Source organism: Solanum lycopersicum, chromosome 3 (genome assembly GCF_036512215.1).
Source record: "Solanum lycopersicum chromosome 3, SLM_r2.1".
Classification (NCBI taxonomy): Eukaryota; Viridiplantae; Streptophyta; class Magnoliopsida; order Solanales; family Solanaceae; genus Solanum; species Solanum lycopersicum.
In genome coordinates, this window is record NC_090802.1 from 5,264,490 (window position 1) to 5,290,819 (window position 26,330).

General features: G+C 29.9%; 2 protein-coding genes and 3 long non-coding RNA genes across 5 annotated transcripts; 1 reads left to right on the forward strand and 4 right to left on the reverse strand.

Moving 5' to 3' along the window:
• Nucleotides 1-283: 283 nt before the first annotated feature.
• LOC101263493 (anthocyanidin reductase ((2S)-flavan-3-ol-forming)) lies at nucleotides 284-3,076 on the reverse strand. Its single transcript, XM_004234535.5, has 6 exons — nucleotides 2,902-3,076; nucleotides 2,200-2,366; nucleotides 1,887-2,087; nucleotides 1,652-1,811; nucleotides 899-1,112; nucleotides 284-628 (listed from the first exon to the last, which is right to left on the reverse strand). The coding sequence occupies exons 1-6, from the start codon at nucleotides 3,017-3,019 to the stop codon at nucleotides 484-486; spliced, it is 1,005 nt and encodes a 334-aa protein (XP_004234583.1). The 5' UTR covers nucleotides 3,020-3,076; the 3' UTR covers nucleotides 284-483.
• A 3,402-nt stretch (nucleotides 3,077-6,478) lies between these two features.
• On the reverse strand, nucleotides 6,479-7,232 carry LOC109119762 (uncharacterized). The gene is made up of 2 exons (XR_002027183.3): nucleotides 6,913-7,232; nucleotides 6,479-6,828 (listed from the first exon to the last, which is right to left on the reverse strand). It is a non-coding gene; the product is annotated as an uncharacterized lncRNA (long non-coding RNA).
• Nucleotides 7,233-10,212: 2,980 nt separating this feature from the next.
• Nucleotides 10,213-11,793, reverse strand: LOC112941158 (uncharacterized). The gene is made up of 2 exons (XR_003246207.2): nucleotides 11,181-11,793; nucleotides 10,213-10,679 (listed from the first exon to the last, which is right to left on the reverse strand). It is a non-coding gene; the product is annotated as an uncharacterized lncRNA (long non-coding RNA).
• A 2,355-nt stretch (nucleotides 11,794-14,148) lies between these two features.
• LOC109119697 (uncharacterized) lies at nucleotides 14,149-16,258 on the forward strand. Its single transcript, XM_069295458.1, has 3 exons — nucleotides 14,149-14,381; nucleotides 14,714-15,938; nucleotides 16,136-16,258. The coding sequence occupies exons 1-3, from the start codon at nucleotides 14,149-14,151 to the stop codon at nucleotides 16,256-16,258; spliced, it is 1,581 nt and encodes a 526-aa protein (XP_069151559.1).
• Nucleotides 16,259-19,942: 3,684 nt separating this feature from the next.
• On the reverse strand, nucleotides 19,943-21,213 carry LOC112941159 (uncharacterized). Its single transcript, XR_003246208.2, has 2 exons — nucleotides 21,076-21,213; nucleotides 19,943-20,426 (listed from the first exon to the last, which is right to left on the reverse strand). It is a non-coding gene; the product is annotated as an uncharacterized lncRNA (long non-coding RNA).
• Between the last annotated feature and the right edge of the window lie 5,117 nt (nucleotides 21,214-26,330).

Sequence of the window (26,330 nt, forward strand, 5' to 3'; positions counted from 1 at the left end):
ATTGTTTCAGTAACATACTAAAAAGGGAGAAAAATATTCTGTAATAGAGAAAAGAGATCAATAAAGTAGCAGAAAGGAGCAACAACAACAAGAAGACCGGAAATGATAAATCTAGAGTCCCCAGGAAGTAGGAAAGAGAAGTCTCCAGTCTCCCTATGAATTCCCTCACTTGCACATGACTTCTAACTCTGACCTTTAAGGAATATGACAAGGGACAGAGCATAAAGGCTGGGAAATAGCCTCAATTTCCGAAACTTTTTTAATATGAAGCAAAACAGAGTTCAGTTCTAAGCAAGAGTATGCATTTATGTGTTCGAGTACAAAGTCGAAAATAAAGTTATTTCTTAATGATAGATCACCAAACTAGAGTTATTTTATTTATTAAATGTTGCTTCTTCTGTATCACATTAAGTCTTGCTTATTCATTACACATATCGATAGAATAGTGCTGCTCTTTGCCACAAAGATTCATCAGTAAGTTGTTTAGATCTTCAATAACCCCTTATGTTTAAAACAAGCAACACACTGATCATAAATCTCTTCAATCCCATACTTAAAACTGAATCCCTCTTTGATGAGTTTCTCTGACGAGATGATCAACTTGGCTTTAGGTGGGAATTCTCGGAAACTGCAATACATCAATCAGATACAAAGATTATATATATGTCAGTAACCTAAGGGAACAGTTGGATAGTTGAGGTGTTTATTCAATATTTCTAGTTTCACACCCCAACTATCAGCTGTTTAGGTAGGAAAGGTGTTGTTGGATAGTTGAGGTGTGTTTTAATACATAGATGGTGATAGTTCAGGTAGAAAAAGAGGATAACTGATAGTTGGAATTTGAAACTCGAGAAAAGATGATAGTCCAGGTCTATTTGATATTTGTGACATTACTTACTCAGTCGGAACATATAGAGTTGGATATCTTTTCTTCAAGAAACTTGCAAGCTCTATCACACTGGTGTTGACTGCAGAGCATATATACCTTCCAGAAGCTGATTCTTTCTCAGCAACAAAAATATGGGCTCGACAAACATCCTCTACATGTGTAATAGATATTGAACCTGATAACATCTGCATCCCCTTCAAGTTACTTATAAGAAATTCATCCCCTGTCAAAATATTTGCAAAGAAAAGATGAAATGCTTTCAATTTCTCCCTCCGTACCAGTTTATGCAACACTGTTTGTTTGGTCGTTGTGGTTAAGAAAAAAAGGAAGACTTTCGAAACTTGTAGTATTAAATAAGCTTTTATAGCACCTCAGGCTGTGTTTGTTTGAGAGTCATGCGGTCTTAGGTTCAGTTCGCCTTGACAAAACACTAGGTGATATCTTTTCCCATCTGTCACCCTTGGACAAAGGTCACTCCATACTTGTGACAGTGGGAGTTAGCGCTTAACAAGTATCATGTGGAATTAATTGAGGTCTGCATAAACTGACCAGGACATCACAGTTATAACAAAAAGAACCAAGTCTTGAACATGTTTTCGACTATAAATCATATCACTATAGGTAAAATTATAAAATTTTAAAATAGAATCATTTCTAAATATAAAAAGTATATTCTTTATACATTACAATAACAGAAAAAAGGGGTGTCACATAAACTGGGACAGAAGGAACATGATATTCATGTGATGTTTTTATTCTGACCTGTGATTAAGGACATGGCAAGATCAACACTACTTGGAGTTTCTGGAGTAAAGTAAGGACCAGCCAGGAGAGATGGAATTATAGTGATAAGTTTAATGTTATTTTCCTCAGCAAATTTCCAAGCTTCCTTTTCAGCTAATGTTTTTGAGACAAGGTACCCCTGCATAGTATTAAAAAAAACTTTTTTTTAAAGAATTGTAAACTATATTGTTAAAAGAATATAATGAGAAATTACCCAAGTAGGTGGTTTTGTTGAAGTCAAGAACTCAACATCTGTCCAATTAGACTCATCCATGACTAGACCTGTGCCACTAAGTTGGTTGATTGTCACAGCAGCAGCTGATGAGGTCAATACTACCTTTTTAACTGTTTTTGATTTGACACATGCTTTTAGGACATTCACTACTCCTTGTATTGCTGGATTTATCATATCATTCTGCAAATAAAGAGAATATAATCGAAGCGGATTCATGATATAAAGTTAATAAATTCAAAATCTTTTGATATAATTCTACATATTATATATATGTATATATATATATATATACCTCTGGATCTTGAGAAGCAAAATTAATTGGTGTTGCAACATGGAAGACAATGTCACATCCATTTATAGGGATATCAAAGCTTGTTTCATCTGTTAAATCAGCTTGAAATATTCTCAATTTTCCCAACTCATGTAATGCTAATAGGTGAGAAATCTTCTTATGATTTCCTAATTAAAAAAAATTAATAAGAAACCAAAAAATAATGATATATTGTATAAATATTGACATTAAAAAAAAGAAAGAAACATAAGCATGGATCACTTTGCTTCAGCCCTTGCTCTGTATATCTGTTTTTTTCCACCTAGTGTGCGACACTCCTTTTATAAGAGTGTCGACTAATCTAAATTCACATTCCATAAAGGATCATTATAAGGGAAAACACGTATTGCAATAAACCAAAAAGTAAATAGGGTTTAACTTCCACGTGAAACAACATCAGAATTCTCCTATCCACTACTCGGAGCACCTTTCCAAAAGAAAAAAAGATATATCTGTCAGGTTCGATTCTTCTTAGTTAGGTTGGGTCAGATATACCTTGCCTTGCTCAAATGATGCTACAAACACTTCTTTATCAATTTTTTAGAAGATAATAGATAGATAGATAAGAACCAATATGAAAATATAATGTCACAAATACCACTTGTCATAAATGATATTATTTTTTTCAAATTATTAATATCGCTTACGAAAAATTCTGCGTACCAAGATCGCGGACAGTTGTATTAACAGTGTAGCCTTTCTCAAGCAAAAGCTTAACAAGCAAAGATGCCATAAATCCAGTGCCACCAATTACACAAGCTGATTTTAATCTTCCTTCCATGGAATATATCTTTTAAAAATCTAAAAAATTATAAAACTAATGAAAACTTATAGAGAAAAATAATGCGAAATATTTTAGTGTCAAATGAAAGTATGTTGTATCTTTTATAATTAGATTTACATCACTAAGACCATTAGGTTATACATGCAGTAGATAGACACATGGAGTTACCAAATTGTCAAAATTTGACCACTCTATAAAAAATATTTATGTCATTTGGTATATTTATTTTCTTAACAATACACATGTTTATTAATTTTAAGTCATATTGGTATATTTTGAAAAGAAGAATAATGAAGAGAGATAGCCAAATCTATTCCCACCATATAATAATAATTTTATTATTATTATTTTTGAATTATATGTAACATATAAATACTAAAATGTGGAAAGGGAACTTTGCTATTACTCACACAAATACTATTTTGAAGTTTAGAGCAACTAATAAAAATTGTACCCTTAGAATACATACAAAGTTTTTATCTGTCTAATATATACGTAATTAATCATATTTTTATAACAAGCTTATATCATCTCATATGTTGTGTAATTGGATGGTTTTATCCCTCCTTATATTAAATAGACAATCAGATTATCAATATAATCATTTTAGGTACCTTTTTGGCTGGCTTGAAGTATTGATTAACGTTAAATACATTACTCAACCACTCATTTGAATATCTGGCTCGTCTTTGATCACTACTAAAAAAAGCCAAAAGAGACCTAGAAAAGGAGACCTAAAAAATAGGTCTATAATAAGAGACCTCATGATTCGCTATTTGAATTAATATTTTTTAATTTTTTTTAAATGTAGGAGAGACCTCGTGAGGTCAATTTAATGAATTTATTTTTTTCTATACCTGACTTATTTCAAATTTTCAAATTTTTAATCTAATTCTCATAAAATTGAGGTCTATACTTGTTAAATTAAAAATAATAATTTAGTTTAATTAAAGACTTAAAAAATGAGAGACCTCATGAGCTCTCTTAAACAAAAGAAAACCCTAGCCAAAATCTATCATGGCGGAGAGGGACGATGAGAGAGAGAGGGACGATGAGAGAGAGAGAGGAACGATGAGAAAGAGAGAGGGAAGAAAGAGATAGATAAATTTGGCAAGGGTTTTCTTTTGTTTAAGAGATCTCATGAGGTCTCTCATTTTTTAAGTCTTTAATTAAATTACATTATTATTTTTAATTTAACAAGTACAGACCTCAATTTTATGAGAATTAGATTAAAAATTTGAAAATTTGAAATAAGTCAGGTATAGAAAAAAATAAATTCATTAAATTGACCTCACGAGGTCTCTCTTACATTAAATTTTTTTTAAAAAATATTAATTCAAATAGCGACTTTATGAGGTCTCTTATTATAGACCTATTTTTGAGATCTCCTTTTCTAAGTCTCTTTTTTGCCTTTATTTAATAGTGGTAATTAATATGATATGATATCGTAGAGAGACGCAATATTGTGGATTTCATCATTCAAGTCTGTGGAAAAGAAGATGTCCTTTAGAGGGCTTTTCGATTCATATTTTTTTATAAAGAAAGCTTAGTAAAACTTAAAACACCTTAATTCACTCACATTAAGATTATCTTTTTTTTTTTTTAATCTAAGAGTTCCATTCTGCGTTGAAATTGATTGATGTAAATTAGTCAGTTTTATTCCACCTATTTTTAGGGCTTACTTTTTTATAGACGTTAAAATAGTAGACAATATATTTCAAAATTCTTCATTCATTCACCATTGCAAAAAAAAAAAAAAAAATTGCTATTCATTTTTATTTATTTTATTTATTTTTGCAGCTCAATTTGCTAATATTTATCATTGTTCCTCCAAATTCTATTTTGCACCAAATTAAAAAAATTATTTGACAATTTGCATATGTATTATGGTAAAATTAAAATATGGGAAAATTGTATAAAATAGCAAACTAATAACCTAAATTAAATAGAATAGCTAGGGTTTGATTTAATTGTGCTCCATAGCAAACATTATCTAAAATTTGCGAGCGTCTCTCTCGCGGGAATCTCGCTCGCCACTCTCCATTCTCGCTCGCCTCTCTCGCTTTAAACACAGAAGTGTATAATTCTGTTTCTGTTTTGTATAAAGCGAGAGAAAATTGTATATACACATGCAAAAATGTATATCTTCGTGTTATACACTTAATTATACAATTTACAAACATTTTACTTCAAAAATTGCAGAGAAAAAGGCCAACGAATTATACAATTGCAGTGAAATACAATTTTCTCTAGCTTTATATAACAGAAGTGTATATATTGTGTTTCTGTTTTTGTATAAACGAGAAAAACATATATCTTTTTGCTATAAATTTATAATTATGCAATATACATACATTTTAATTCGATTCAACTATACGCAAAACAAATTATACAATTGCAGCGAAATAGGCCATCGAATTATACAATTTAGGCCAGCGAATTATACAATTTAGACCAGCGAATTATACACTTGTATATGTATAGCGAATTATACAGTTTTTATATTTGCTATGGAGCGCAACTATGCAAAGTTTGCTATATTATACAAATATGAATTTTTTGTTTGCTATATGTGAAAGTTGCCCTTAAAATATATCACAAATTCTTTAAATCAGATGTATATTGAATTGTATTAAGTTAGTTCATTTTTAGAAGATGAGAGACATAACTACGTAACATTATTTCAAATAGTTCATCGGTTCCGTCCCGTTCCACTATTTACCGGAATGAACCGGAACGGAATTAACGGAACGATATTTTTTGGAATTTTACAAAAATATAATTTTTTATTTTTATTTTTTAAGTATAAATTAATAGTTTTTAAATTTATACTATAATTTTTACTTAAGTTTATTTTAAAGATATTTTATTAACTTTTTTGTTGTTGTTAAGTTTGCAAGTAAAGTCTAATAAAGTTTTTGAAATTTAAATCTTTTGAAGTTTATACTTTATAAGTTATTACTTATATTCATTAATATTTATTTTATAAGTTATATTTATAACTCGTATCTTGTAATATTAAATAAATAAAATTTGTAATTTTAAAAAAATTAAATTAAATATAAATTATATAAAATATAAAAAAATTAATATATATTAAATAAACCGGATTGGAACCGAACCGGACCGGAACGGAAGCGGAATGAACCGGTACGAAATCACGGTTCCATTTCGTTCCTTGTACCGATTCAGACTATCCCGTCCCGTCCCGTAGGCAACCGAACCGGAACGAACCGGAACAGTACTGAAACGGTACCGGTACGTCCCATTCCGTTGACCAGTCTTAACCTCAAATATGACTATATCAGCTATTAGTTATCTTTTTTTCTGTTTAGAAACTATTATTATCAATCCAACTAGACGTGTTTGAATATTAAAAAAATATTTAAAGTGTGAAACTCATTAAAAAAATTACGTAATTTTTTACTATCATCACCATAAATAATGAATTGCGTATAGGATGAACACAAGAGACCGATACATATATTTATAAGTTGTAACCTAGGTAGTTTTCCAATATATGGAAAACTTATAAGGTTACATATTTATTTTTCTTACACAAACATAGAAATACGATAAGAATATTTCACCAGTAATAATGCGCTTGTGTTATACACATTGAGAAAATAAATTCCCAAATGTAACACAATTTGAACAAATAAAACCTTCTTGACAATCGCTACGGTCATTGCAACGTTTGCCACAAGTACTAGTATCAAATAATTTCCCTTTCATCTCTACGACAGTAACAGGTAAATTTCGTAATGCCATCGCTTGCATCTTATTCGAACTCCAATAGAGATTAACTATACATAGTAAATATAACAAAGATTAGTCTAATAATATAAATATCAATGTCTAAATATTTAATAAAACACAAAGTTTTTAACCTGAAATTGCAACAAAGAGAGCAATAAAGAGAAATGCTTGCTTAAATAAAGCCATCTTAATTAATTTGTAAAAATATATATATAAGAAGACCACTATTTATAGGCCTAAATTAGCCAGTATTGAGATTTGTGAAAGAAAATGACAAAATGGTCACTTAAATATATTTTTGAACGGATTTGTCCTTTATGTTTGCAAAAGAGAGCATATTTAGTCTATGTCAAATATTTAATAATTTTCTTTATCAAATTATGTGAAAAGAGTGAATTAAAAAGAATAAGAATTTAACTATGAAGGGCGTTTCAGATATGATTTTTTTTATGATCTATTTATAAATAGGATTAGTGGTGAATTTTTGTTGTTTAGCTGCCTAATTTTTCATCGTCAATTCTTATTATTCTTTTTTTTACTCAACTCAAATTAAGAGATATAGGTTTTTACCGTTAATCTAAAATAACTAATAACTTTTTATATTATATAGTTAACTTAAATTGATAATACAATAGCAATGTATATAGTTAGAATTTTTTGTTAGAAATATTTTTAAATATACCATATCATATAAAATTGTTCACTTTAATGTCATCTGTTACACTTTTGATCCATCCAAACACGTGTTATATCGAATCATTTAGTATTTTCTTAATTTATCAATATCAGAGTTTCAACACGAAACGAATGGACTCCATGTGTCCAAAATGTTTAATCCATATTTTACCTTTTTTGTAATTGTATCACCACTAATACTCAAAGCAATGTTAGTTCTTTCTTCAATAAGTCATAATTGTTAGGAGTAGTTTTCTTTGAAAAAGACATCTTTCTTGAGTTTTTTTTTTAAATACGGGAAACATTCACTTATGGTCACTTAAAATAGTCTAATTACTTTTTATAATTATAAATTAATAATTATAATTCGTAATTACATGTTATATGAAGGAGAGAGGCAAGCGAGTTTGGAAGAGAGATTAGAGAGGCGAGAGAGAGGAGAAAGAGTGAAAGAAAGGTGAATTATATATGTATATAATTGTATATTATACATATACGTTTGTATATAGGGCAATCGAGATTGGGAGAGGGAGGAGAGGCGAGAGCGAGAGGGCAGAGAGTGCGAGAGAGGTAAATTGTATATGTATATATGTTAAATAATTGTATATTATACATATGTATTTGTATATTCTGGCGAATTATACATATACAAACGTGACTAATTATACAAACTCGAAGTCAACCCACGTAATTAATGTATAATGTTAGTCACTAGTGGTAATTATATCAAACTATAGCTATAATGAGTAATTAAATAGTATAAGTTTGCTTTGTTGGTTTATTTTCCCATAAACGTCTATGTACAAGATATGTAGAATTATCAAAAAAGAAATAAAATTTAACCTATGAATGTGGATAAAAAAATATCTTATTTTTATTGGATTAAAATTATCTTTAACATTTTATTTTTATTTTAAGATGTACCTAAAATTAACCTTTGACTAGAGAGGATTTGTGTTAAAAATGTCCCCAATGAGTTACGGCCAATTATTTTGAGTATAAATACAGCGCAATTGTAATTAGCTAATATTAAATGTGCATTTTATTAAAATTATTTATTTCATATTACTTAATTACTTATTAAATTAGGATAACATGAATTATTTCTTTTCGATTTGCCCTGTAATTAATATGGCTTTGAAAGTTCAAGTAAATTTTGAAGATTCATACTTTTAGATAATATTAATAAATTACTAATTTAGAATTTAATTTCTTGACGGGGAGATTTTGTATTTATTCAATGTTATTATGGCGTGCGAAAATAAGACATGGTGTTTCATCTAATGAAAAAGGTTTATAGGGTAAATTTAATTAAGAAAAAAGTTTGACAAATATCAAAGAGATAATATTTAATAAGTCTTCTTAATTACAATTTGTCTATTACACATTATATATAGAGTTTTGTTTGTTATGAATATTTTTATTTGTATATTTCACTTACGAATATACATCGGATAAATATATACAATTTCTGTAGTTAATAATTTAAAAGAATTTCAGAATTCTGTTTATATATTTTACTCGCCAAACAGAGTAATTTATCATATTTTTTTTATAGCTTATACAAATCAAATGTATCAATAAATCATATACAATTAACTAGGGTAAGTAGTATATACAAATTTTAAATTTTTTGCTTGCGTATTAATAAATTCCATCAAGATAAAAGAGGCACACCGGCAAGAAGGTCAACCACATGGGGGGACGTTTTTGTAAGCAATACCCCGAAAACTCCGATAAAAGAAATTAAATATCAGATTAGTTCACTTATTTCAAACGTTTTACGTTATTTTTTAAAGCGCTTTCTATAAGCCTTTAATTTAAGAATTAAAGAACTGAATTATACGAATTCATAACAAAATTTAAAAAAATATAACTACAAATCATAAATATCCAATACTGTAGCTAAATTAAATAATACTCTATAAATATTTTTCATTATGCGTAATTTTTCCTTTTTTGGGATTAATGTACTTAAACAAATAAAAAAGACTTAGATTGACTTTTCGTCATGCTTTTTTTTTTTCAGTCCAATATAACGTGACTTAAAAGGAAAAAAAAACATAAGTATTTCTAAGTTATATTTAAACCCCGAAGTATAAAAGATGTATTAATTTTTACGAGGGTTTTATTACCTTTTTTACGAATACTTTAAAATGAAATAGTTATCACTTATGTTCTGATGTGATATAGATTTCTTTTTATTCAATTTGATGTTTGATATTTATGTTGGAGTCTGATTAAATTTAAATTTGCATCAAAAAGTTTCATATTATAATATAAAATAATTTCTAACAAAGACAATTTCATATTTAGATAGACTCAAACCCGAAATCTCTGGCTAAAAATGAAAGAATACTTATCACCCTATTATAATAATTCGTTGATGACATAAAAAAATAGATTTGTGGTAGATAGTAAAATACGCACTGCGACATGTAATTTTTTTTTTTAGAAAATCTAGTTTTGTTTTTCCTTTTTGTTTTCTTATTTATTATATAAGTATCAATTTTTTAGCTGATTGGTGTAAATTTTGGTGTGTTTTTGTTGTAATCGGACGAAGAGCTATTGGAACCAAGTATTAATTGTTTCATTACTTTTTTCGTACCTAAACTATATATCACAATATATAGATATACTAAAGAATACCATGAAACTAACTAGGTCATTTGTATATCAATTGTTCCATTTGCTTATATGAACTATAGGTTAGATGAAAAAAAAAATTGATAATTGAAATGTAAAACTTGCGAAAATGTAATAAATCAGATGTATTATTTTGACTTTTATCTCATTAAATATTGAATTACATATACATATATTTAAGTTTCTCGATATATGAAAAACATATTATAAGGGTTACATATTTATTTTATCACGCAAACTTCGTAAACACAACATTATTCAAAATGCTTGAATAAACACGAAGACATAATAAGCAATTAATAGTTCATTCATTGGACACAATAATATTTTATGCTTCAAAAGGATATTTCACCAGTAAAAATGTGCTTATATTATACGCAATGAGAAACCGCAGATCCAATTTTAAGACAAGTTGAACAAAAAAAACCTTCTTTGCAATCACTACGACCTTTGCAACGATGCCCACAAGTCGTAATATCATCAATTTGAAATAATTTTCCTTTTATCTCTTCAAAATCACCAGGTAAGTCTCGTAATGCCATCACTTGCATCTTACTTGGATCCCAAGAGAGATAAACTGTTGCACATTGTAAACACAACAATGATTAGAGTTTATCTGAATTTCCTTCGATAGAAAATTATGCTGTTCATAAAGTGAAAAAATGAAACTTATATTTTATGTATATATAGTAGATGTTGAATTCCTTTTGACATTTTCATGTATTTACTTATTTATAACTTGGACTCGTTAATAAAAATTTCTACATATACAGTAGATGTTGAATTCCTTTTGACATTTTCATGTATTTACTTCTTTATAACTTGGACTCGTTAATAAAAATTTTGACAGATTTAGTAGATGCTGAATTTCTTTTGACGTTTTCATGTATTTACTTCTTTATAACTTGGACTTGTTAGTAAAAATTTCGGCATATATAGTAGATGCTGAATTCCTTTTGACATTTTCATGTATTTACTTCTTTATAACTTAGATTCGTTGATAAAAATTTCGACTCTATCACTAATTTCAGTGTTTATAACAAACAAAAATAGGAAAAGAGTTGCAAAAGTATTGAACCTGAAATTGCAACAAAGAGAGAAATGAAGAGAAAAGCTTGCTTAAATGAGGCCATCTTGATTAATTTTTAAATTATGTATAACATGTAGAAGAATTAATGTATTAATATTGTTGATTTTATTTCTTCATGGAAAGCTGTATTTATAGGCCAGTATTGAGACATGTGAGAAAATAACATAATGGTCCCTTAAATATACTTTTGAATAGTTTGGTCCTTTAAGTTTGAAAAGATGAGCACATTTGGTCTACGACATATATTTAGCAAAGTCTGATTATTAGATATTTAAAAAATTAGAATAGTAAAAAGTAATAAAGGATTAGGCATAATACTTATAAACAGGGGCGTCAAAAGTGAACCCAAACATAGATAAACCGTTCAACCCGTCCAGAATTTTAAGAGTTGGGCTCAAAATAATTTGAATTGGGTTCAATCTCAACCCATCCAAGCATAACCCATTTGAAGAGAACTCTCAATTGTGACCAATTCAATTTCCAATTTCAAACCGTCTTAAAACTTTTTATTAAGATATGTTTCTCTATTTAAAATATAAATTATTATCTATTTAGCATCTTTTTAGGGTTTATCTATCAATTTGTTACTTTTTAAAAAAAATAATTTTGAGCTAACATTCAAATTGTGATTATAAAAGTTATGTTAAATTATTGAGTTTAATCGGGTCAAATTGGACGGGTCAATACCCAACCCATTTTAAGCCCATTTGAGCCTAAAGTAAACTTGGGCGGGTCAAGACCCAACCCGACTTCTATCTCAGCCATTTTAATATTTTCAATTTCAACCCAACACACCCATTTGACACCCCTACATATAAATGTGCCTTTTAACTTGAGATTAGTTGTCATCTATTACCTTCAACTTTCAACATGCACAAGTAGGTATTTAATTTTATATAAAGTTAAATGAATAAACTCATTCGTCTTATCGGTTTCCTGCATAAAAATTTTATATTCTACATGGTGTCTTATGTGTATTTGCCACGTAGAATGTGTGTGTCCACTTGTTTAATTTTGTAATAAGTAATCTGTTCGTAAACACCCAAAGTTGGAGAATATAGATACGAACTGAAGCCAAATTAAATGACATATTTACATGTTATGTAAATTTTTCATCATCATATTGAGAGTTTTAACACGAAACAAATGAACTTTATGTGTCCAAAATGTTCGAACCATATTTTACCTTTTTTGAATTGTATCACCACAAAATGCTCAAAGTAATGTTAGTTCTTTCTTCATAACTCATAATGGTTAGGAGTAGTTCTCCATGACAATGACATCTTTCTTGAGTCTTTTTTTTTTAATGTTAAAGAACAACATATGGAAAAGTGTAAATAAAAAAAAACACTTCAACCTATTAATTTGGGTAAAAATTTCTTACTTCTACTTATTGGATTAAATATATCTTTCTTGTCCATCTTTCCATACATAAACTTTAGTATTTATTTCTATTATCATTTTGGGGTTGCATCACCATTATGTAGGGGGTTTATTTTCAATGATTTAGATGTTGTGGCTATAGGTTAAGTTTATGGGGGATCAATTTTCTATTCAACCAAATTATTTTACCTTATTTATGATGATGAGATTGGTTTCTTTTAATTGGTATTGGATTAGTTTTAGGTTAGCCTTTTGACTCTCCCAGGTTGTTTAGTGTAGTTGATCATAATAGTCTGAGTTGTAAAGTTCAAAGTTTGATAAATAAAAGATTTTTAGGTCAATTTCAACTTAGTTTTTCATTTGAAATTTCATATTTGACTTCCCTAAGTATGGATAAGATAGTTTTCAAGAAATATTTCAGATTTGATTCAAAATTTTGGACACGAGTTTTTGAGTTTTTTCTCATAACCTTGTGTTTTGAGTAAATTAGAGTTTTGAACATGATTTCAACTCATTTTGGTAAGATATCACTTGTGGGTTCCAAAATGTTTGGGTATCATGTTTTTTTTTTTTTTTATAACAAATCTAGATTTATCCTTAGCCTTTTGAGATTGACTTTTTGGGTCGTTCTGAATCCGATATCTAAAATTAGCATTATGGATGTCGTTGTTCACGTTTTTTTACAGGTATTCTATATTTGACTAGTTGGTGTGAATTTTGTGGCTCGACATGAAGGGAAGACTCAAGTGTCGAATTAAGTTTGTTACTTTTTAAGGCTAGTGGACCTCTTGACCCATTCGTCTTGTATGCCTTGTGTGATTGGAAGTAATGAGAATTAGTGAAGGATTTCGTATATTTTGTGAATTTTTAAATGATGAATAAGTACTAGTGATGAAAATGTGGGTAAAAGAAGAATCTTGAAGGTATTGTGATATATGATGTGCCATGTATGGTTGAGTGGTTTTGTTGGTTCACTCTTATGTTGTGCCAAAATTATATGAATTGAGTTGTTCCACTATAAGAAAACTGTGAATTATATGGAGATTTTTCTAGGAATTAATATGAAAATTTGTTGAAAATTCATACTAATTTCTAGAAAAAATTCCATATAAATCAAACAGTTTTCTTATAGTGGTTGTTGCGAAGGTTACTATTCTCTCATTAAACATTTGCATACATATATTTGTATTGGTGTTATTATTGAGGAATATGCTAAGAGTATTGATAAGAGTTGAATAACTAGTTAGTTAGAGTTCAATTAGTTAGTTAACTAGTTGTTAGTTATTAGTTTAGTTTGTTAGCCAGCTGTCATTTTACTATTGGTTCAATTCCATTATTAGTTAATTAGCTAATTGTATATATGTGAGTATTGTACATTGTAATAGTTACTTAGCACATTGTAAAAGCATGAGGGAGAAGTTCTCTCTGTAACATTCTTCTTCTTCTTCTTCTTTAATCTTCCATTGTCGATTGCTCAGTATCAACAATTTAATATGGTATCAGAGCAGGTGTACAATCTCTGAGGAATTCTGGCTCATTTGGATCTCTGAATCTGTAGATCGGAAGAGGTAAAATGACAAGTAAAATCGATCACATACACCCCCTGTATCTGTCTTCTTCTGATGTCACAGGTGCAGTTCAAATTGGCATTCAACTTGTAGGGATGGAGAATTATAATTTGTGGAGCAGGGCAATGAAATTGACACTGCTAACAAAGAATAAATTGGGATTTATTGATGGCAGCATCAAACGTGAAGATTACACAGTCGTTCTGAGAAGAAGCAGTGGGATCGATGTAATGCAATGGTGCTTTCATGGCTTATGAACAATGTGAGCAAGGAATTGATGAGTGGAATTCTATTTCGTTCTAATGCATCACTGGTATGGAGTGATCTGAAGGAATGATTTGACAAGGTTAATATGTCTAGAATATTTCACTTACACAAGTCGATTGTTACACATACTCAAGGTACTTCTCCAGTTTCAGTATACTATTCAAAGTTGAAAGATTTGTGGGATGAATTTGATTCAATTGTCCCTCCTCCATCTTGTAATTGTGAAAAATCTAAAGAATATGTTGATAGCATGCTTAGATAGAAGCTTCTGCAATTTTTGATGGGACTGAATGACAATTATAGTCATGCTCGAAGTCAAATTCTTATGATGAATACATCTCCAACTGTTAATCAATGTTATGCTATGATAATTCAAGATGAAAGTCAAAGAGAGTTAAGTGGAGATCAATACAATTTAGGAGGGCAAATGGATCCTACAACTTTGTTCACTAGTGGATCTGGAGGAAACAATTTTAATAGTCAGAGTAATCGAAGTGGTAATGTGAAACTTAATAAGCAGAGAAGTGGATACTTATATTGTGATCACTGTGATATGAGAGGCCACAATAGAGCTGAATGTAACAAGCTGAAGTATTGCATTCACTGTCACAAACATGGACATCTGAAGGACTCTTGTTATCAGTTAATAGGCTATCCTACCAATTATAAAGGGAAGCGACAAACAAATATTATGACAACAGACTACAACTCTCAATTTAACAATCCAGGTAGCTCAACTGATAGTAATGTTGTAGATCAGATGCAGAAGTTTAAGGGAGGTGGTTCACAACAGATGTTACAACAACATGGAATTAATTCAGGTTCAGGTGGTTCAGGAGCTGTTCTAGCTCAACATTTTACACCTAATCAATATCAACAAGTTCTACAGATGATGAACAAGTCATTGATTCATAAAGGAAATACAGTATCTACCAATAGTAATGCCAATGCAACAGGTATATTTGCAGGACATTCTCAGTTTACTCCTTCAACTTCTAGTTTTGATTGGATTGTTGATAGTGGGGCAACTGATCATATGGTGAGAACTAAAGATCTACTAACTCATGGATCAACAGTAAAGAGTTCAGGACATGTTCAACTTCCAAATGGTGATTCAACTAAAGTCACACATTCAGGCTGCTCTCAACTACAAGGAGGTGAAGTAGTTAAGAATGTCTTATATGTGCCAGAACTTAACTTCAATCTTCTTTCAGTGGCTAAACTTACTAGGAAATTGAATTGTTGTGCAATTTTCTATCCTGATTTCTTTTTTCTTCAGTATCTCTTCACTGGGAAAGTGAAGGAGATTGGTGAAGAAAATGGTGGCCTATACATTTTAAAGTCACCACAATTGATAAACACTGGACAACATAAGAGTTTGGTTGCAGTGAAGAATTCTGCTGAAGGTGAAGTTTGGCATAAAAGGCTAGGTCATATCCCTATGAGTGTTATCAGGAAGATAGACATGTTTGCTCATAAGAGGGATTTTCAGTTGACATGTTGCTATATCTGTCCATTAGCTAGACAAGTCAGACTACCATTTCATAATAGCAGTACTAGAAGTCCACAATGTTTTGATTTAGTTCATATGGATGTATGGGACCTTACAAGATTACAACTCATAATAAAATTAAGTTCTTTCTTACTTTGGTTGATGATTACTCTAGATGGACATGGATATATATCATGCATCTTAAGTCTGATGTCTCTACCATATTGAAACAGTTTCTTGCTATGGTTAAGACTCAATTCAATGTTCAAGTTAAAATGTTTAGATCAGATAATGGTGGAGAGTTTTTTAATGCTCAGGTGAGTGAGTTGTTTAACTCTCAAGGTATTATACAATAGAGTTCTTGTCCATATACACCTCAACAAAATGGTGTAGTGGAAAGAAAACATAGACATATAATGGAGACAGCAAGAGCTATTCGATTTCAAGGCAATATTCCAATCAAGTTTTGGGGAGAATGTGCTTTAGCTGCTGTTCATATCATCAATAGAATTTCATCCACTGTGTTACTTAATAAGTCTCCTTTTGAAATGTTGTTTGGAAAGCCACCAGATTTGTCCTACATGAAGATTATTGGATGTTTGTGTCATGCAACTACATTGTTGAGATCTGATAAGTTTGGTCCTAGAGCCATCAAGTCAGTACTTATGGGTTATGGCACTACACAGAAGGGATACAAACTTTATGATTTACAAAATAAGGTCTTCTTTGTCAGTAGAGATATGGTTTTTAATGAATCTATCTTTCCTTTTCAAACTCATTGTTTTGATGATATACAAGACATTGTATTATCTAATGAATCTTCAGATTCGCCAGTCATATATGATGATCTTGACTATATAGATGATCCCATTGATACTGATGGACAGACATTTGACAATGATCTTGAGGATTATCATCAGTAGGATCAACCAACTATAGATGATTCATCTTTGAGCTCCAACAGACGACAATCAACTAGAACTTCTAGGCCTCCACTTTGGCAAAAGGATTTTGTTACTACATTCAAGTCCAGATCAAAGTCTAACTGTTTGTACTCATTGAAAAATAGCATTGATTACAGTAACTTGTCTCCCTATTATCAATGTTGCATTGCTAATCTTTCAATCGACACTGAGCCTAAGTTCTATCATCAAGCTGCCAAGGATAAGAGGTGGGTCACAACTATGAAAGAAGAGATACAGGCATTAGAAGACAATAAGACTTGGGAGGTAGTAACTTTACCTGTTGGAAAAAAGGCTATAGGTTGCAAATGGGTGTACAAGATTAAGTACAAGGCAAATGGTGAAGTTGAGAGATTCAAAGCCAGACTTGTAGCCAAGGGATACAGTCAGCAAGAAGGTTTAGACTACCAGGAGACATTTTCTCCAGTTGTTAAAATGGTCACAGTTAGAACAACGCTTACTCTAGCTGCATCTAAGGGATGGGATGTCCAACAGATGGATGTTTATAATGCATTTTTGCAAGGTGACTTAGTAGAAGAAGTCTATATGCAGATACCTCAAGGATTTCCTCATATGCATGCTGGGGCTCAACCTGTGTGTAAGTTGCTTAAGTCATTGTATGGACTTAAGCAAGCTTCACGACAATGGAATGTAAAATTGACTCAGGCATTATTAGTTGCTGGATTTCAGCAAAGCCGTTTGGATTATTCCTTATTGATCAAGAAGTCTAGTGAAGGCATTGTGATTGTTTTGATTTATGTTGATGATTTGTTAGTCACTGGTAGTAACATCACATTAATCAATGACACCAAACAAGTATTAAAGGATAACTTAAAGATCAAAGATCTAGGACCATTGAGATATTTCCTAGGGATAGAATTTGCCAGAAACAGTGAAGGAATTCTCATGCATCAGAGAAAGTATGCATTAGAGATTATTTCAGACTTGGGTTTAGGTGGATCTAAACCTATTGCCACACCTGTTGAACTGAATGGAAAGCTCACTACTGTAGTTTTTGACAAGCATGTAGGAGTTACATCTGATCCTGTATTATCAGATATTGGTGAGTATCAAAGATTGGTTGGAAGATTGATCTACTTAACCATTACTAGACCTGACTTGTCCTATGCTGTTCAAAACTTAAGTCAGTTCATGAATTCTCCCAAGCAATCTCATATGAATGCTGCTATTAGAGTTGTCAGACATATTAAACAACAACCTGGCCTAGGTGTTTTGTTATCTGCTCAGCATTCTGGTTCTTTACAAGCATTTTGTGATGCTGATTGGGGATCATGCCCTGATACTAAGAGGTCCATTACTGGATATATGGTTAAATTTGGAGAATCTTTACTTTCTTGGAAGTGTAAGAAACAGTCTACAGTATCCAGAAGTTCTGCTGAAGCAAAATATAGAAGCCTGGCATCTACTGTTGCTGAAGTTACATGGATACTTGGTCTCTTTCGTGAATTAGACATACCTACTGTCTTGCCTATTGTTATATATAGTGACAACACTGCTGCTATCCAAATTGCATCCAACCCTGTTTTCCATGAGAGGACCAAACATATTGACATTGATTGTCACTTTATTAGAGAAAAGGTTCAAAGAGGTCATGTATCCATTCAACATTTGGCTACTGCTGAACAACCTGTTGATGTACTAACTAAAGGACTTGGTCGATTGCAACATGAGTATCTGGTTTCCAAGCTCGGAATGAAGAACATCTTCATATCTCCTAGCTTGAAGGGGGGGTATTGAGGAATATGCTAACAGTATTGATAAGAGTTGAATAACTAGTTAGCTAGAGTTCAATTAGTTAGTTAACTAGTTGTTAGTTATTAGTTTAGTTTGTTAGCCAGCTGTCATTTTACTATTGGTTCATTTCCATTGTTAGTTAATTAGCTAATTGTATATATGTGAGTATTGTACATTGTAATAGTTAGTTAGCACATTGTAAAAGCATGAGGGAGAAGTTTTCTCTGTAACAGACTTCTTCTTCTTCTTCTTCTTCTTCTTCTTCTTCTTCTTCCATTGTCGATTGCTCAGTATCAACAATTTAATAGTTATAATATTGTGGTGATGAGGCTTTGTGAAATTATTGAGAAAAAAAGAATATGCCACATGTCGTGCTTGATTAATATTGAGGAAAAAGGGACGTGTCATATGACATGATTGATTTTATTAAAAATAAGGGGATGTTCCACACGTTGTGGTAGATTCAATAAGTATCACATGAATCCTGAATTGAGATTTATCACCGTTTGCGGGAGCAGTAGAGAGATCAATATGACGTCTGCTGACTTAAGGAAGTTGTCTGATCCACAGAAAGAATTGGAGGCAGCTGAGCACATCCCATCCGACAAGAATCAAGCCCTTCAACGGGTTGTGTAACATTAGAACAGACATACATCACCATATATTATGTTACAGTACATTGAATTACACTTCATCCTTGTTTCTTGCTATTCATGAGTGGTAATATGTTATTGTGGTTGTTGAATTATGAAAATTTGTGATGATATTTCTGTATGTGTTAGAGGTGCAAGTTGTGATGTTCTATATGTGCATTGTTGTTATTGAGTGAGAATTGTTAGATTAGGTTGATTTATTCTATGCATGTTGTAGTTTTATGGAGATTTGGATGGTGTGTTAGAGTACTTGTGTTCAGTATTGTCTTACCTAGGGTTAGTTAGGATTGCTTGTTGAGTATCGTTGTTATTTGATATTACTCCCTTGCTTTCTACACTTGTGTAGGTTACAAGCTCGGATTGTTTTGATTACCTCTTCTCATATCCGTCTAAGGCTTATTGTTGAAGGTTTGTGAAGTAGAAACTCTTGTCATCTCATCATAGACCTCTTACTTTTTAATTATGTTTTTGATCAGTTATAGACCTTGCAATAAACTGGTCAAACTTTATATAAATTATTCCATTTTTCTATTTGAACTATATATCAACATATACTCAATTAGGTGTGTTTTTATATATTAATGATAATATATTGCGTTTAAATTTTAAATAAATAAATTAGTAATTGAGATGTGAAATTTGAAGAAAATTTTTTAAAAAAGAATCAGGATTGAGGTATATTTTTTTCACTTTATCTCATTAAAATTGAATTTCATATAGGATAAACACAAGCAACCAACATATACATATATTTAAGTTGTAACCTATAAGATTAGGTAGTTTCCCAATATATGGAAAACTTATAAGGTTACATATTTATTTTCTTACACTAACTTTGATAACATAACATTATTTAAAATGCTTGAATAAACACTATGACATATCAAATAATTAATAGTTCATTCATTTGCGATCGAAGAATATTTCATTAGTAATAGTGCACTTGTGTTATACGCAATGAAAAATCGTAGATCCAAGTATAAGACAAGTTGAACAGATAACACCGTCTTCGCAATCACTATGGACCTTGCAACGTCTCCCACAAGTAGTAATATCATCAAGTCGAAGTAATTTCCCTTTAATATCTTCAACATCAACAGATAAGTCTCGTAATGCCATGACTTGTATTTTATTTGGAGCCCAAGAGAGATTAACTGCACAGTGTAAACACAACAATGATTAGACTAAGATCCTATATAAGGATATCAATTGACTAAGTCAGCGGTTGAGCTAGTAAGGGTTTAGGAGTTCATTCAGACTTATTTAGATAGAATAGTACAATATTTATACATAATGAAGATATTTTATTATATATTATTAGGATAATGCACAAGTACCTCCTCAATCTATGCCCGAAATCACAAAGACACACTTATACTACACTAAGGTCCTATTACCCCCTGGACTTATTTTATTAATAATTTTCTTACCCCTTTTTGGCCTACGTGGCACTATCTTGTGGGTCCAACGTGTGTTGACATTTTTTTTAAAACTAGTGTCACGTAGGCCGAAAAGGGGTAGAAAATTATTTATAAAGTAAGTTCGGGGGTAATAGAACCTTAATATAGTATAAGTGTATCTCTGAGATTTTAGACATAGGTTGAGGGGTACTTATGCATTTTTCCTATATTATATAGTAGATATAGAACCCTCTTTGACTCTTTCATGTATTTATTTCGGACCCTTTTAATGAAAATTCTGACTATGCTACATATTTAGTATTTATAACAAACTAAAAAAAAAAGTTAAATATCTAAGAAATATATACTAATAAAATGGGAGAAGAGTGGTAAAAGTTTCAACCCAAAATTGCAAAGAGAGCAATGAAGAGAAAAGCTTGCTTAAATGAGGCCATCTCAATTAATTTTTTGTAAAATATTTTGATGCTTTTTCCTTTGTGGAAGTCTTGTATTTATAAGCCTAAATTAACCAGAATTGAGACTTGTGAGAAAATGACAAGATGGTCACTTACAAATATTTTTTAACAGTTTTGTCCTTTATATTTGCAAAAGTGAGCACATTTGGTCTACACCATATATTTAAGGTAGAATTTATCGATAGTTATTTAAAGTTGACATCAAAATTTCGTTTAAATATTTTTACTAGTGTTTGTTCATTTTAAATACTCCATGTCAGGATTTATTGTGTCATGAACACTTTTTTACTATCAACTGTATGTTACACTCACAGACAATGTGTAAAATGACGAATTAAAACAAAATGTGACCAATAAATCGATTATACGTGTTACACTTTCTTCTTTTTTAATGTATTACCCTTTCTTCTTTTGTTACACTTTCTTCTTTTTTAATGTATTACCCTTTCTTCTTTCTTGTTAGCCTAATAAATAGCTTGACTACCAAAAATCAAACTCACTCCCTTGCAAACATTTAATTCTTTTAAGAAAGAATCTCATGAATATTTCAATATTTAAACTAATTAATGTGTGTTTTATATTATGCTTGATATGCGGCTTTGAAATAAAATGATCACCTTTTAATATTTGTTCAAATTGAACTAATAATATAATATCAATACATAATTCAAATTATTCATAAGAAATATTTTTAAATATGACCCTATAATCTATATATTATATAGAATCACTTAATTTAGTCATTTGTTACACTTTTTTGGTCTATCCACATTCGTGTCATATTGAATAATCTAGTTTTTCTCTATTCGTCATTAATAGAGTTTCGATACGAAACAAGTGAACTCTAAAATGTTCCATCCATATTTTACCATTTTTGTAATTCTATCACCACTAATGCTCAAAGCAATGGTAGTTTTTTTCCTCATAAGTCATAAATTGTTAAGATTCGTTTTTTTTAGACATAATATATAAATATACTTTTTAATTTAGCTTCAGATCACATTTATGTTCTTCACTTAGACACTTAAACCTGTATAAAGTCGAACAAATAAATATACATGTCCTACATGACATTCTACATGTCATTTTTTGTCCTTTGTAGCGTCCTATGTCATGTAGGACTCATGTGTTTACTGTTCTACTTTATCGGACATAAATATAAAATGAGATCAAACTAAAGCACACGTTTATGTATTATGTCTTTCTGTTGATTTAACAGTGACATTTTTCTATATTGGATCATTCTATAATCCAACTTTCTTGAGTCTCTTTTTCTTAATGAATGTTTACGTACAAAATATTAAAACGTGTGGGAAAAAAAAACCTTTAACCTATTAATTTGGCAAAAAGTATCTTATATTAATTTATTGAATTAAAAATATCTTTAACATTATGTTTCTATTTTAAAATGTCCCTAAAACTTAATTATGGAAGGGTATATTAGGCCCATTTCCTTTATAAGAAAAGTAAAATCAATTATGATAATACTACTAAAAAGTTGGAATAAACTATGAATTTTGTTGCTTATACGTCACTATTTTGTTCGTAGTTAACAGAAAATTATTTCTAATTCGTCATTAAAATAAAATTACCGATGGATTTTGTTAATTAGCTCCAAATTTATTAGTCATAAATCGTGTTCTATATATACATTTGTTCTTTCCTAGACTAGGTAAAATAGATAACTTAAACCTTTCATTACATTTTTGTATAAAAAAAATGTTTCTGTCGTTATCCTAAGAGACCACGAAGACCCTCAAGAGTTAACAAATTAATAGTATTAGTGATATGCAAGCCACGTGAAACTAATTCCCTCCCCTTAAGTATTATCAACTAGGATTTACTACGAGAAATTGAACCTATAGCGGCTACAAAAGTTGCCACAAATTCGTAAAGTATCGCCTCTAAAGGTTTTCATTGATTTTTAGCATTAGACTATAAGAATGATTTTGAGTTTTTTCTCAAAGTTCGATGACATATTTGAATCTTTTCTCTTAAATTAGAGACGTGGCAGAATCATAATGAATAATGGTATCGCAAAATAAAATTATTTTTAGTTAACAAATAATGGTATGAATGAACCTTTTCTCAAACAGATACAACATAAATTAATGAGTCAAAATTTTAACAAATGACATAGATAACCTTTTCTCAATGTTCGATGACATATTTGAGTCTTTTCCCATATAATAAAACATGGAGGGAGAAGAAAGATTCACGCAATAGATTGTAGTGAGGAAAGAAGAGAACTTGAGAGGAGAAATGAAAGCGAGAGAGAGCGAGGAAGAGAGGAGAGTGGCGAACGAAATAGGAAGAGAGTGGAAATATTTGCTACAAAATCTTTTTAGCGTAGCTATGTTATATAATTGGTTGAAAATATTGCAAGATTATATATGCATATAAAATAGTTATGTTTGCTTATATTATGTAGTTTTTTTTCTTCAAAAAAGGTAATAACTAGGGTATATTATTTTAATTATATTATCTTAATAAATAATGAATTGCACATAGGATAAACACAAAACACCCAACATATACATGTATTTAAGTGGCAACCAATCTATTAGAGTAGGTAGTTTCCCAATATATGGAAAATCAATAAGGTTACGTATTTATTTTCTTACACAAACTTTAAAAATACAACATTATTTGAAATGCTTGAATAAATATAAAAAAGATATTAAGCAATTAATATATAATTTATCGATTGAGAGCTCAAGGATATTTCACCAGTAATAGTACGCTCATATTACATGCATTGAGAAAACAACGCTCCAAGTGAAACACAATTTGAACAAATAACACCTTCTTTGCAATCACTACGACTCTTACAAGCACTCCCACAAGTAGAAATATCACTAAGTCGAAGTAATTTCCCTTTCATTTCAGCAACATCAACTGGTAAGTCTCGTAATGCCATCACTTGCATCTTATTCGAATCGAAAGAGAAATTAACTGCAAATATATAACAACGATTAGAATGATGATATATATTCGCGTCAATTGTCTAAATATTTATAACAGACTAAAAAGGAAAAAGAAAACATCAACAAGTTTATAACCTGAAATTACAACAAAGAGAGCAATAAAGAGCAAAGTTTGCTTAAATGAGGCCATCTTAATTAATGTGTAAATATTTTGATGTTTTCCTTGCTTCATGGCAGATTGTATTTATAGGCCTAAAATTAGCCAGAATTGGAACTTGCAAGAAAATGACAAAATGGTCCCTTAAATGTATTTTTGAACAATTTTGTCTTCTACATTTGCAAAAGTGAGCACATTTGGTCTACGCCTAATATTTAACAAGCTCAGATTATTAGAGTTTGTGAGAAAAAATAAAACGAATTTAGAATTTAACGAGTACCACTAAAAAAAATAAAACCAACTATAAACTTAGTATTTTTTAAAGAACTTTTAGATAATTCGTCTCTAAATAAGATGAACTATGAATTTTCATTGTTATTGTTTAGCTACATAATTTTTCATCACTAATACCTATTTTTCTTAAGTAGTGAACTTACATCTGAGGGCTCGTATAATGATTGATTTGATAACTTGAAATAAAATAATCACCTCTTGGTACTGAATATATTAAACATATAGTGTAATATTAGTATATATAATTTAAATTCTTCGTAAGAAATATTTCTAAATATGATCCTATATTATTATATAGAATTACTCAATTCAATTATCCGTCACAGTTTTGATACATGTACACCCGTGTCATATAGAACCATTTAGTAATTTTATATTTATTTTTCATAGAGTTTCGACATGAAACGAGTTAACTTTATCTGTCCAAAATATTTCAATTTTTTTTTTTTTGTGATTTTTTTTTTTTGTGATTGTATCACCACTAATGCTCAAAGTAATAAAGTAATGTTAGTTTTTTTCTTCATAATTCATGATTGTTAGGAGTAGTTTTCTTTGAGGTGACATCTTTCTATATTGAGTTATTTTACTATCCAACTTTCTTGTGTCTCTCTTTAAATGTTTATGTACAAAAGTTACATAAACATTAGAAAAGTGTCAAAATATCATTAATCAAATAAATTTGGCTGAAACTTTTTCTTTTTACTTAATTGAATTAAAAATATCTTTAACATTATATTTTTATCTAAAAATGCCCCTAAAACTTAACTATTGATTAGATGGGGCTTTAAACAAAGTCATGTTGGTCTTTCGGATAATTTAATGTGAATTAACTTATCCAATTCAGACCCTAATTATTTATTATATGTTAAACCCCACCCTAATTTGTTTCTTTTTTCACATATATATTCATTTAATATTGTATATTCCTTTTATATATAGTTAAGTACTAGTGTTTTACAGACATATTTTATTGGGGTTTTTTTTTTTTTTGGGGGGGGGGGGGGGGATAGACAGTGAAATGCACACATTGCCACGTGTAATTGCATTTTTTTTAAATTTAAAGAATATATTTCATTTTCATCCTTTTTTATTTTAAAAATATAGAGATCCCTAAAAATATAATATATCCAACCAATTCAAATGTTAAGATGAGGAAGAGGTTTAGAAGAAGAAAAACAAAAATTTATAATTTCTTGATTATTTCTTAAACCTCAACTTTAATGGTGATTCAAGAGCTAAATTCATTCTAGATCCTTATAAGTTGTTGCTCAAATTCGAAAATGTAAAAACAATTTCGAATCCATTACGATTTAATCTTAAATCAATAAGTTTGAAAGACAAAAAACATGAGCTTGATGAAATTCTTAGATGTTAGTAAAATTAATTGTTGTAGTTTGGTAACGTAGTTGAGAAAATAAGTAAGGAAAAAAATCGAGAAAATTAAGTTTTTTTAAATCTATTAGGAAATAATATTTACGTCACACAGAGTTGATTATCCGATTTAACTCATATATGTGTATTACCTTTAATGTATTATTACCCTTTTTGGAAATTTTCACATTTAAATTATCAATTATCTCTTTTTCTTCCTAAATATTAATAATTTATGTGTAAAAATCCATCTCAAAATTAATCTTTTATTTTTTATTTGAACTATCACCACCAATCTACCCAATTAGTTCATATATATGATGACAATTTAAATATATTATTTTGATCTTATCTTCAATAAATAATAAATTTTGCAGGTAGGATAAAATAAAGACAACCAACCAACATATACATATAATTTAAATGTAGCCTA